Genomic DNA, 13,873 nt, shown 5'->3' on the forward strand with positions numbered 1-13,873 from the left:
AGCATACATAATACCTGACGTGGAAACGTTACTCGTGGATGGGGCTACAGAGCTACTAGAGAGACAGTCGAACCCGGTGCATTTCTCCGTCTGAACGTGGTGCACTTTTGCAAGATGTTTAGACAAATTGCTCGTGTTACCGCCCTGACATGCTAAACTCTTATTGCACTTTAGGCAACGAGCGAGACGGGTAAAGTTTAACCACACCTCAGAGCGCGTTCTCTCCGCCATCTCCTCCGTGTGTGTGTGTTGCTGCATGTAGCAGCTGCGTGTGTGTAAACTGCCCCGCCCCCTCGCACACAGGCGGGGGAGAGAGATCTCTCGTCTGGATTGGAGAGATCGAAAATACAAAAAATGACGCATTTTGCAGTCTTTTTGCATGTTAGAAACGGAGTTGGCGACACTAAAACTGCAATATAATGTTTGTGTAGCAATAATACATATGACATATATTTTAGATGTCTCCAGTACCGATAAAAAGACCGATAACGTCGGAGCTTAACGGTACCACGGTCTTTAATAATTCAGCCCCGGGGCCCGTTTAATACCGGGGCTCGGTACCCATCCCTACTCGCTACTCTCCTTATAACATGTAAAATCACATTACAACGTACCCCAGTCCATCTGCCTAGCCTTTAGCCAGTAGGATAGCTACCAGAAATTATCGTTTGGCTCAGGGGACGCGGATCAGTGAAACTTCCTGCAGACTCGTGGGGAATCAGAGCCGTAACCATAGCAGATCCAGAGATCCATACTCTTCATCATGCACGAGTCAACAGCAGACTCAGATTCACAAATCCTGTCGACTGAATCAAGGGAACTTCCTTCACTTCCTGCAGACTCGTGCGGACTCAGAACCGTAACCGTAGCAGATCCAGAGATCCAGAGATCCAGACTCATCATACACGAGTCAACAGCAGACTCAGATTTGCAAATCCTGACTGACTGTGCGGACTCAGAGCCGTAACCATATAGCAGATGCAGAGACCCAGACTCAGACTCATGCAGACTCAGATTCGCAAATCCTGACTGACTGAATCAAGGGAACTTCCTTCACTGTGCAAAACATAGCAGACTCGTGCGGACTCGGAGCCGTAACCGTAGCAGATCCAGAGATCCAGACTCACCATGCACGAGTCAACAGCAGACTCAGATTCGTAGAGCGGACTGAATGAGTGGATTACTCCACACAGTGCGAAACAGCAAATGGTTTCGGACTCGTCATGGTTTTCAGACTCAGTGAGTGTCAGCTCTGTTTGTGATAACGTGGATGCATACTGTGCACAGATAATTTGACGACTTCACCCAGTCAAGTGTAAGAAGCTAAATACTGCAATAAACAAGCATTAAGAGACAAACGTTGTTAGATCATGTTTGTGTTGCGGAGATTAATGTAACGTTAGTTTAATATGCTCGTGAAATGCAAATCTCAAGTGACAAATTCAAAATTACAAGTACACAAACAGTGGACTGCCGCCCTCCCTCACTAGTAGCTCTAAAATCTGAATTTATTTGAAGTTGGAGACTATGGGCTCCTGTTTCACCGATAGGATTTCTACGCTCTTGGTGATGCTGACTCATGTGACTCAAAGGACTCATATGATCCGGATCTCTTCAATGACTGACTCAGAAAACCTCGAGTCCGTAAAAGGATCCGGATTTGCCATCTCTACCCTGACTATTCTCTCAACTCAGTATTTACATTCTTATATTCAAAGAAAATCAGTAATATCTTTAAAAACTACAAGTCCCTTTATATCAGCTGTGCACCATTATGGTGTAAATATAACCTATCTACCAATTGGATCAAATATAAAATTCAGCCGAATTAGTATTGATACTGCAAGGAGACGTATTGTGTGAAGAGAAATTGAAGATGTTGTTTAATTGCTGATATATTTATGATCCACGTCACGTATTCAGTTTCCGTGGCTGTTCTTCCTGTTTGTCCAGAAGTCTTCTAATCAGGACTCTATAAATAAAGAACTACGGCATACGAACCGTGTATTACAATGCCGTTATGTGATGATTTTCAAAGAGAAAAGTAAGCACACTCGGAATAAAGTATTATTTTCTTTTATTAAATGTTTTCGGATTTCATATCGCATAAACACCATATCCCAACGTGCATTGCGGCTAAAACATCCAATCACCGAGCTTCAACCATAGTTGAAGATCTTGGGTAATCAGTTCAGTGGGTGTATCGCAATGACGCTCGAAATGTCCCATATAAAGGCCTACGTCTGTATCCGGTATTGTTTATGACGGATGTATTTTGTTATACACACATTCCTTCACATTTACATTTTAATTTACATTAAAGTATTTTGTGAGGCCTTCTAAAATGTTTTTAAATATAACTAGGGTTCTAGAAGAGTTTGTAAATGAACATGAACCCAAGCTGTTGCCTGGCAATGCAATTCTGTTGATAGTTATGGCTGATAAGGCTTATTACTTATTGTCTTATTACTGATTTTAAACCCCAAACCGATGGAAAAACCCCACAGCAACATAGAAAAGACGGTCATAACATGACCCGGCGCCCTAGTTAATAGACAAAATAATTTCATACATAATATTATTAATGACTTTATTTTAAAATTCAGTTCCTGACGGACGGCAAAAAAGCCAGAGATTATAGAATTAAACAAATAAATAAAAACAAGGATAATTGTGTGTTATTGTTGAGTAAATAACTGTGTTATTTAGAAAAGAATAACAAATTAGAAGGAAAAAAAGATTTAAAAAATACATATTTCAGTATTCTGAGCCCCATTTATTTTCCTCACGGACGGCAAAAAAAATCCGACATTATATAATTTAAAATAAAAACAATAATCGCTGCTTGATATTGAGTAAGAAAATGTTTTTATGAACCACACAGCTTCCGGTCTTCCAAGACTCGACCGGACAAAAAGACGTGGTGCAGGCACGAAACATACTACCAATAGAAATATGTTGCTTTTAAAATCGTTCTGTGTGACACGAAAAAAAGGGGAAAATCGTGTTGGTGAACACGAATCAATAGATTACATTTCGTGACTATAACACGAAATGCCGTGAGACTGGGTTGGACTGGAAGCAGTTCAGGGCGGAGTCAGAGAGACCGATGGTGTATTGGCTGAATGAGGATGTTAAGGTCGATAGTGTTGAATGTTGCAGTCAGATCCAGGAGGATGAGGAGAGATGGGGAACCAGTGTCAACCGCCATCAGCAGGTCGTTTGTGACCCTGATTAGAGCTGTTTCAGTGCTTTGGGCGGATTGGAAACCAGACTGGAATTTCTCAAAGAGCCAGTTTCATTTGAGATGGTCCTGAAGCTAGGCGGCAACTACTTTTTCCATCATCTTGGAAATAAATTGGAGGTTGGAAATGGGCCTGTAGTTGGCAAGGACGTCTGGTTCTAGGGTGGGGTTTCTGAGAAGGCAGTTTTAAGTGCAGATGGAAATCACCAGCCTGGAGGGAGCTGTTGATGACGAGGGTGATCATGGGTCTTATCATAAAAATATATTTTTGCTCATCAGGAAAAACCCAAAAGGGCCAGCTTACAAGCTGGTACCAAATTATTGTCTTATTACAGGGGTGTCCAAATGTTTCTCACTGAGGGCCACATAAAGGAAAAACATACAAAGGGCTTGGCCCCTCACTAGTTAAGTTATAAGTTAGCTAAATCTATCAAATGTAGGTAAATTATGCTTGATACTTGAACATGCTTTAAAGATATCCTATCATGCAAAATGCACTTTTTTATCTCTTTTAGACATGAATAAATGTCCCCGGTGTGTAAGGGAACTCACAAAGTGTCAACAAAAGCCTCTCTCTTTTCCTCCGTACCCAAATCTCTAAAAACGGGGGTACAACGGAGCTGATCCAGATTTGCTGCAGATATGACGTAATATCAGAAATGTGGGCTAGCTTTACGCTAACGGCCCTATCAGAAACTTCGCAATCAGAAACAATGCGCGATGTGTTTTGGAAGTAATATATCTATATATATATATAGATATATTTAAAGCTACATACCCAGAATCAGCACTTTAGTAACAGGGCTGAAATAGAGGGGTATGAGGCATGGCTAGAATGGGTAATCTGTTTAGTATTTTGAGCAAAACACTTCATCGACATGTTTTTTATATATCTGAGACCTATAATATGTGCAAAAAATAGTATAATAAGAGATCTTTAAGAAAAGAAAACAGCTCTCTGTAGGGTTTCATGTATTTTGTTACAAGTGTCGGCAGCTCATCCCTTAAAACAGAAGCCTCCCTTCCCAGTCCTATGTTAAGGGCGGACTATAAGGAGAAATATGAAGGGCACATCTCAAGCATGTTATGGAAATATCTTATTGGGCTTTTTTTTTTTTCGACTAAGAAAATGTTTTCCTCTTTAATTGACTGATTTTATTTGAAAAGTGGGCCTATTAACTCGTATATACAGTGTAATATACAGCTCTGGAAGAAATGAAGTGACCACTCCAAATTTGTCTTGAATCTCAATCTCTACATGTATGGCAGCCATTCAATTCCAGAGTCTGTTGAATTCCAACACAGAGAAATGTTGGCAGTAGTTTATAGAATAAAACATATGTTTTCATTTTACTCAAACACATACCTATAAATACAGGGTTTCCGCGGGGTCTTAAAAAGTCTTAAAAAGTCTTAAATTTGATAATCTGAATTTAAGGCCTTAAAAAGGTCTTAAATATGACCAAAAAAATAAGAAAGGTCTTAAATATGATTTAGAAGGTCTTAAAAATGATGGGATTTGAAAGGTACTTCTGTGTTGCGATCGTGTCTAAATGTGTTTTGGGGGAAATGTCCGGGCTGCAAAGTAACCTGTACGGTAAGAGCCTTTCAGTTCCCCCCAACAATCTGTATTGAAATAAATCAACATGGAACCAGTAATCACTAACTTTGTTTCCCCCGGCCCCTTATTGGAGAACACCCAGCTAGTAACCTATAGCAACCAAGCTTCAGCTAGTGGCAGTCAGAAACTCATGTATCTTCAAATCTACTTACAAATAAATATGGGGAAGTGTAAGTTCAACCGTATTTGGTTGGAAAACATCGAATTTAGTGCTTGGTTGAAACCAGTGGAGGGAACGTGTTTGAAGCCCGCTGCACCTTTTGCAAAATACATTTGCGTTTGTTTTGCTAATGTAGCGTTAGCTAGTGCAGCAGCTCCCGCAACAACATCGGGGGACCTCCGGGTGACGTTTGGGTCTACGTCAACCCTAAAAGCGGAGGTGCTGTAGACGCTAAATACCGTAGTTAAACACCAATCATACAACAGCAACGATGAAAAATTGTAGCCAAGGCAGCAGAGCTCTGAATAGCTCCTGTCACTCTCTCACTCACTCTCTCTCACACTCACACACACACACACACACACACACACACACACACACACACACACACACACACACACACACACACACACACACACACACACACACACACACACACACACACACACACACACACACACACACTAGGGCTGCTCGATTAGGGCAAAAATCATAATCACGATTATTAAATACCATTATTCATTGATTTTGAAAACATCCATTTATTGAACTTTAAAACAAATAATAATTTGAACAGTATCTTTTTAACTGTTGATTACCCTGAACCTTTATATATACAGTCTATGCCCTGAACGTATAATTCAACTGAAAAACCAATACAAAAATTAATGATACATTTAAATAAATAATATCAAAATAATAAATACCAATAAACAAGATCTCCAAATATTTTGGAGCGCACTTCCACAAGCTACTAAACATATATAAATATGATAAATAAAAATAAATTAGACTAAAATTAATTAGATCAAATGTTCTAGTGCACTGTCACAACCTAGCAAAGCAAAATAATCGTTTTTGTCGATTATGTTGTTTTCGTAATTGTGGCAGGCCAAAATCGTAATTGCGATTAAATTATGATTAATTGCACAGCCCTAACACACACACACACTTTTTGTCTAACACGCTAACACAGTTCTGGACTGTTATGCTGTTATGTTCAGTCATTGTTCTTATGTTGAACATGAATACATTTACTTTGTAAGTAATTATGGGACGTATTTCTTCTTTCAAAGCAATTTTCCTTCATACTTTCTTGCCATGAAATAGGTCTTAAATTCTATTCAAAGTGGTCTTAAAAAGGTCTTAAAAAGTCTTACATTTGAGTTGGCGAAACCTGCAGGAACCCTGTAAATAGTAAAACCAGAGAAACTGATAATGCTGCAGTGGTCTTTTTCATTTTTTCCAGAGCTGCATGTTTACATATATATTTCAGAAGTACAATATATGAAAATAACTCATTTCATGTGTGGGCCATATTCCATTATACTCAGTGGCGGCTGTTGGAAAATATTTTGGGTGGGGCTGTGGAAATGGTGATCAAACAATACTAGAGGGGTCCGGGGGGATGCTCCCCCGGTACATTTTTTTGAGAAAAGACCCCTTAAATTATGACTTCTGGTGATGTTAGAGGGGGGGGGAGGACAATTTGAGGCTTAAAAATATGAGAAGACTGATCAATACCTCCATAACTTCAGTGTGGTTAGCTATGAATCTTCCAACACTTCCAAACACCTTGTCCTGGACATAGTTTCTACAGCATAAACTGTGTAACAGTACAGTAGGCCCACACAAACTGCAGAACACCGGGGCTTTGGGAACACTGATTTAATTCCCATTTAACCTGTTAAGGGGCTTTTTTCCCCCGTTTTTTTCTCACAAAACTGTGTCTCAGGGCTTCTTAAAATGTAATAAACTATTCATGTGTCCTACTCAGAGGAAACGCTGATGATATGAACCATGTTTACCGAAACAATACACAAGTCTCACAAGAAGCGTCTAAATGAGCCCTGAGCGAAAAAATGCTAACGCACTCTAGGTATAAATTAATCAATATACTTATCGGATATGCACAAACAAGCTTACAAACTGAGATTCCACATATTCTAGAAATATAAGTATCATCACTGAGCGATCAGAACTCGCGACAGGGGAAGCAAATACAGACATCACACGACGTAGCTTTAGGTAGCAAAACATGGAGATATGCTTACCTTTTGCAGAATAACAATTCTGATCAAAAACGAGAAAAACGCAGCTGAAGGTTAATCCATAGGTTAATCCAATGTGTCTGTCACTTTGAAAAATGATTGATGATCCATAATTCCATTTTTATGTCAAAAACGGAGTTTTCATTAGCTGCTAATGGTAGCTTCCAGAGTGTATGACAGCTTCCTGTTTTGTCTCCTTGGATACGAGTCCAAACAACTCACAGCCTGCACCGGGCGCTCACGTAGGAGCCCTGTGACCATCAGATTTGACAACGCTGATTGGCTGAAATTATGTTTCGGCGGCATAGTTTAAAGATAGCAACAGTTGGCTTCTGCTGCACTTGCTGCACTCTCGTCTGGGCGCTGTGCATAGCGCCCAGACGAGAGAGGGTAATGATACACGGGCAAGGCCAGGCAGGAAACATGTGACTTATCAGTAACTTTAGACATCGTAACACAATTTTAAACGAGATTTTATTGTAGATTATACATTTTACTGATACCAATTATATAATATTTACCTTGTTTATTAAAAATAAAAATAAAAATAAAAAATATATATTTTAAATATATTTTTTTTTATTTTTTTTATTTTTTAAATTTTTTATGTGGGAAGAGGGGGAGCGGCGCCCCTATGGGCCGGCCGCCACTGATTATACTTATAGAATCTGCTAAGGAGCAATTAAAAATGGACAACGGGCCACAGTTGAACATCCAGGGAGCGGACATTGAGATCGTGAAATCTTACAAATACCTGGGCGTTCATCTGAACAATAAACTGGACTGGACTGATAATTCTGCTGCTCTGTAGAAGAAGGGACAGAGCAGACTCTTTCTGCTGAGGAGACTGAGGTCTTTCGGGGTGCAGGGGGCACTCCTTCAGACATTGTATGACTCATCTCAGCTGCTGACAGGAAGAGACTGAACAGACTGGTAAGGAAGCTCTGTCCTGGGGAGTCCTCTGGACACTGTTGAGTTGGTGGGAGACAGGATAATGGCAGCCAAGCTGTCCTCCCTGCTGGACAATGTGTCCCACCCCCTCCAGGACACCCTGTCCTCACTGTGCAGCTCCTTCAGCGACAGGCTGCTGCACCCCCGCTGTCTCACGGAGAGATACCGCAGGTCCTTCCTTCCTGCAGCGGTCAGACTATACAACCAGCACAGCCCCTAGGAGATCCCCCACACACAACAACACAGACCCCTTGCTGTTAAATACCAACCAACTATGTGTGATATGTGCTATATGTGTATATATATATATATATATATATATATATATATATATGCCGTTAATAACTGTGCAATATATACCTGGCTGCTAAATCCTAAGAACTGTTACAGGATGTGTTTTTTGTAAATTGTGTAACTTTTTATTATTATTTTTTGTATTATATCATAATGTTTTTTAAAAACTTTAATACTTTTTAATACATGTAACATATGTAACATTAAGCTGTCTGTGGCTCTTTTTCTGCTGTAACAATGTACATTTCCCCTCTGTGGGACTAATAAAGGTATTCTGATTCTGATCAAGGGATATTAATGGGGTCCTAAATTAAAGAGTATCATAACCTCGTCACCCCTACAACATGTTGTTGAGCCAGGTGGCCAACCTATTTTCTTAACTTCTGTTTACCGCAAGTTCTACTCTCTCTACCCTCGCGCTGATCTCTCTCTCTATTCTCTTCACCACCAACAGCGGCCAGCTGTACCCTGCACCTGAAGCAAACATTTTGAAACATTTGGAAGCATCTGCCTGAAGGGCCTCCTTTTTCTTCGCTTCAACTTTTCCATTTCTTACTCTTACTTTTTGCTGATGCACAATTTAATGATGATGCACGCGATTGAGGGAAACGTGGATGCAAGTAATGAGTCTTGGGATGCCGATAACTGTGCAGCTAGTTGGTGCAGCTCTTCTTCTTCTCTGTGGAGTAAACAAGTGATATATTTGAAAAGTATTATTAATCATTACGACATTTGTCTTCTTTGTGTGTTTGTGTGTGACTGAGTGTAGGCTGTCAGTTACACTGTCTTGTCCCTTGGATCTCCAACTTTTCCCAATGGACACACAGCGTTGCAAGATGCAGCTAGAGAGCTGTGAGTACAAAAAACGAACACACACAATTTGCATAATTACAGGCAGTAAACAAGCCCTTGAAAAGCGAACTTTCACTGTTTAGTCAGGATAAAGCACATTTTTTCACTTGCTGAGCGAAAACATTGGTTGCTGTAAGACATTTTTATTTTCCTGTCATTCAACTTTTGCAGCAGCAGAGTGTCAGCTTAGTACCAGTAGTAGAATTGTGTAATTGGCAGATTGTAAAAAAACAATGCTCCATAGTTATAATTGTGGTCAAGAACTCTTCAGCTGTGCATCTCTAATGTCTATGATCTGCGTGTAGGAAATGTTAGATTTAGTTGACCTGGTAAAGGATTTTTTTCTGGATCATTCGAACAACTAAACTTTACATGATGAAAACAATTAAATAAATGCAACATGCAGATCATAGTTTGTTAAATAATGGAGTGGCTAAAGACGCACAATATGTTACAAGGTCTGTCCCCAATATGCAGCCAAAACTGAGAAAATTACAAAACAAAGGGAATTAAAAATTGTTTAAACAATAAAATGTTAGCATAGAAATCAAATTCAAATATTGTGTGTTTTGAAATGAATGCCTTGTAAGGGAAAACTGTAACATATAAATGATTACTTTTTTTATGTTTTAGTTGGATATACCACCAGTGATCTTGTGTTCATGTGGCAGTCTGACCCAGTTCAGATGGATGAGATTGCTCTCCCTCAGTTTGACATCAAACAAGAAGACATCATATATGGAAACTGCACAAAATACTACCAAGGAACAGGTTAGTCTTTATAATTATTAAAGCAGATCAACTTACCCCTTTGATGGGGCAAGTTAAGTCATAAGCATATTTTGTCATGGCCCCTGGTAATGCATTAATATCATCTTGATTGACAGAAGACATCCTGAAGTAAAGGTTGTGATCAGGGCCGTATCCAGGATTTCCTAAATACCGAGGTCCAAACATGCTAGGGGGGTTCGGGGGTATATCCCCCCGAGATTTTTGGGATTTTCATAATCTAGTTAGGTGCTTTTTAAGTCCTGTGGGGGGTCACAAATTGGATAATATATTGATTTCAAACCATGTCAGTGGGCTGCAGCATAAATTATTTTTGAAAGTGTAATGCATACGAATCAGTTGATTGTTACATATGAATGATCTGGACGTGCAGAAGAGGCTAAAATGATCACACAACATTGACAACATTCATTTTCCATGTCTCTCTCCTTTCCATAACCTGCACCCTCTCTTCCATCTTCTTTAGTCTCTCTGTCTTCTTCCTGTTCATTACTCTCTCTGTCCTCTACTCTTTTCTTTGTTCAATCTCTCCCTCGTTGTTCACTTTTTGCTCCTTCTCACTTCTCGCTCCTGCCAGTGAATTAAAAGCAATTCAGCAATTTAGTTCATTTTACTTGTTTGTTTGCATTCTTTTTTTTATTTAAATCTGTTTTGTTTGATTCACAAAAGAGAACAAAGATGTAAGCTAATTGTGTTTTATACAATTGTATGTTATTATGACATCATAACTGCAATAGATATATGTTGTTTTAAAATTATGCCTATTGTCTATATTGTAAATGAAGACTATTGTTATAGATAGATAGATAAATAGATAGATAGATGGATAGATAGATAGATAGGTAGATAAATAAATAAATAGATAGATAGATAGATAGATAGATAGATAGATAGATAGGTAGATAAATAAATAGATAGATAGATAGATAAATGAATAGATAGATAGATAGATAGATGGGGTTATTAAGCCTACATTCTTTTGTGTGACTGTACCTGCAGTTCCTCCCTGACTTCCATCACTTTCTCTCTCTTTCTCTCTGCCTGTCCTGTCTCTTCCTCACCAAAGCTGAGCTTCAACTGACGTAGTCTTTTCATTATATCTGAGTCAGCGTAAAAAGAAAACAATACAATGTTATATCTTCAATGGTTTTACTCAAATTGAAATGAAAGAAAAGCATTACAATGTTTGTTAAAAGGTAATCCTTCTGACATTGGATGAATGTAATTAACTTTAGCTCTCTAGCTAGTTTATTCACGCAATTTAAACCAAAGTATAGCCTATAGCTGCAATATAAGTTAGTGTGCATGTTGTCGGACGTCCACTGACTTACGTAGAGCGTTCACACAGGATCTGCTGGTCATATGATGTCCTGATGAACAGAAACACAAGCAGCCCGCTGGACTCAGATCTCTAGATACCTCATCACTCCTCCGCTGCTCCGATACAAGTCCGGGCTGCGGTGGTTTGTTTATGGTTGATACATGTCGTCTTCTTCAGTTTGCTTTAATCGAGGCTACGTAGTTATGCAGCGCCCCCATCGGCAGTAAATGGAAGTTCTACAAAATACCCCGTTTAGTGCAATTATTTCACAAGTTTTGTCATATACACAGCTCGGAAAAAATTACCGAGGTCCGGACCTCGGTGACCTCAATGGTAGATACGGCCATGGTTGTGATTGTCATTTGACTTCTATCTCATTCGGGTCGCCAGCCTACGTGTCCACGCCCACATTGAATCAAGTGAAACTTACCTCTCACTAGTGTCTTCGACAAACTTTGCACAAGTTATTTGATTGTGCAGAGCTTGAATGTATGCGGCAGGACACCATTAAAAAATGCTAAGGGGTATGAAACCTTCCACAAGAGTCTATGACAAATGGTTCATGAGTTATGAAGGGGGTTGGCAAAAATGTGGGCGGGGCAAAGTGTTACCAATGAAAAAGGAACTCCCTGCTGAGTGCAATGACACCTTCCACAAGAGTCTACGGCAAACGGTTAATGAGTAATGTATAGGGGGGTGGCTTACATGTAGGGGTCGGGGCAAACCATCAACGAAACAGGATGTCTCTACAGAGTGCTTTGAAATGTTCCACATGAGTCTATGAAAAACAGTTAATGAGTTGTGAAAATGGGCGTGCCTACAGTGTAGGGGGTGGGAAAAAAGACATAATTGGCCTGTATATGTCTTAGCATAGTTCAGTAACAGGCGGACCGCGGTCCGGATCCGGACCCAGACGCCGACCTATACGGACCCGGACCTATAATCAATACATTATTAGGGGATTTCAATTTTGACGGGGCGATTCTATTTTAACCACCAAGGGGGCGAAAGAGAGGAGTGAGCGATACAGGGAGAGGAACACAGAAGAAGAGACGAGAGAGCGGCAGAGAGAAGCGGAGAGGAGAGTGAACAGGAGTGTTAGCGGCAGACTGTGGGTGTTTCTCAATCGCGAGTACGCTTGCTTGGTAGCACATGTCTGCCGAGCATCTTGCTTCAGAAGCGAGTCAAGAATACTTCCTGGCATTCGGAAAACGAAGTGTGGAACAGGCTAGCAAGTGTGCAGGTGTGCGTCATATGAGAGGCCCCGCCTTACATCTTCCGCCACAGATTTGGGGAAATTGGTCCGTGCGCAAAGCATTGTGGGGATTTTAAGTCCGCGAAGTCTACTCATGTGCAGACTCGATATTTCTCCAAACGGAGTACGCCGGGCTCGGTAGATTTCCAAGTATACTGGAGATTGGAACAGTACTTCGGCGGCACTCGATGACGTAGTATGCTTGAAATAGTGTCTCTGAAGCAGCTTTACTCGCGATTGAGAAACACCCAGGGAGAGACAAATAATTACACATGGCGCTCTCCAAGAAGAGGAAAGTGGACAGTGAGAACAGAGCTTTTAACCCTGAGTGGACTCATTCATGTTCATCCGGCCCACTGGGAGCACAAAAAAAGTGTGTCTCATTTGTTCAGAGACCGTGGCGCTCATTAGAAGTGCCAATGTAAAACGCTACTATGAGACAAAACACAAAGTGTTTGACCAAACATTCCATCTCAAGTCAGAACTGAGGTCACAAAAAATAAGCAGTCTCAGAGCCCAATATGATCAGTCCACCAGGATCAAAATTAAAACAAAAAATCGTTCCAGGCTAACCAATGAGCACCTACATGTGTGTATGAGAATGGCCCTGTGTAACGGAGTTAAAAATGTGTAGACATAATTATTAGTTATAAATTACGATTTATAATAGGTTGTGAATTTTATTTTTATGAGATTGTTTCCTTTTGATGTTTTTGAGTTATGTTTCTGGTGGGAACACTTTCCCGTTGCACATCTTTTTCTATTTCCTGTATGTCATTTCCGCTTTCCCCTCACATTGAAGTGAGTGCTGCGGAGGATGTGCAGCGTGGATTCAAGGAGAATATGGTTTTTGTTCTCAGTCCTCAGAATTAAATACCAGAAAACACCCCAGATGCTTCGCTGTCGTTTCTTGAAGGATAACAGGTCGCTTACAGTTGTGACCCGTTACACTGGTGCCTTTTTTTTTTTTGCTGACGAAGATACATTTTTAATCTTATACAAATAATACAAGCTTAACAAATGCAAATCATTGACGGGTATTATTGTGTTGATGAAGGCCTCTCTGCACAGTGGAGGAGTTGGGAGTCACTCCACCTCTTCACACTGAGACTCCTTTTTTCGTCCCTTCCTCAGAGTTAGGACGCGACCTCTTGGACTTCTTTAAGACGGACAGCTGGGATTTGTAGTCTTTGACCTGAGTTCTCTGCAGAAGCAGCTCCTTACGCAGCTCATTGATTTCAGTGATCAGACCAACGTTCTCCTTCATGATCTTGACGTAGACCTGCTCATGCTGCTCAGCAGATTTGGCCAGTCTGGTCTTGAGCCCGTTGACAG

The 13,873-nt window shown here is 40.3% G+C and overlaps 1 protein-coding gene across 2 annotated transcripts in view; it reads left to right on the plus strand.

Annotated features, from left to right (window-relative positions):
• LOC117474932 (glycine receptor subunit beta-like) overlaps window positions 1–13,873 on the plus strand; it is a 98,964-nt gene that overhangs the window by 58,347 nt on the left and 26,744 nt on the right. For both annotated transcript variants that reach the window (XM_034120968.1, XM_034120969.1), the window contains exons 6-7: window positions 9,091–9,173; window positions 9,807–9,944. In XM_034120968.1, the coding sequence (XP_033976859.1) occupies window positions 9,091–9,173; window positions 9,807–9,944 (221 nt within the window). The remainder of the gene's footprint in view (window positions 1–9,090; window positions 9,174–9,806; window positions 9,945–13,873) is intronic.

The sequence above is a fragment of the Trematomus bernacchii genome, unplaced genomic scaffold (genome assembly GCF_902827165.1).
Source record: "Trematomus bernacchii unplaced genomic scaffold, fTreBer1.1, whole genome shotgun sequence".
Lineage (NCBI taxonomy): Eukaryota > Metazoa > Chordata > Actinopteri > Perciformes > Nototheniidae > Trematomus > Trematomus bernacchii.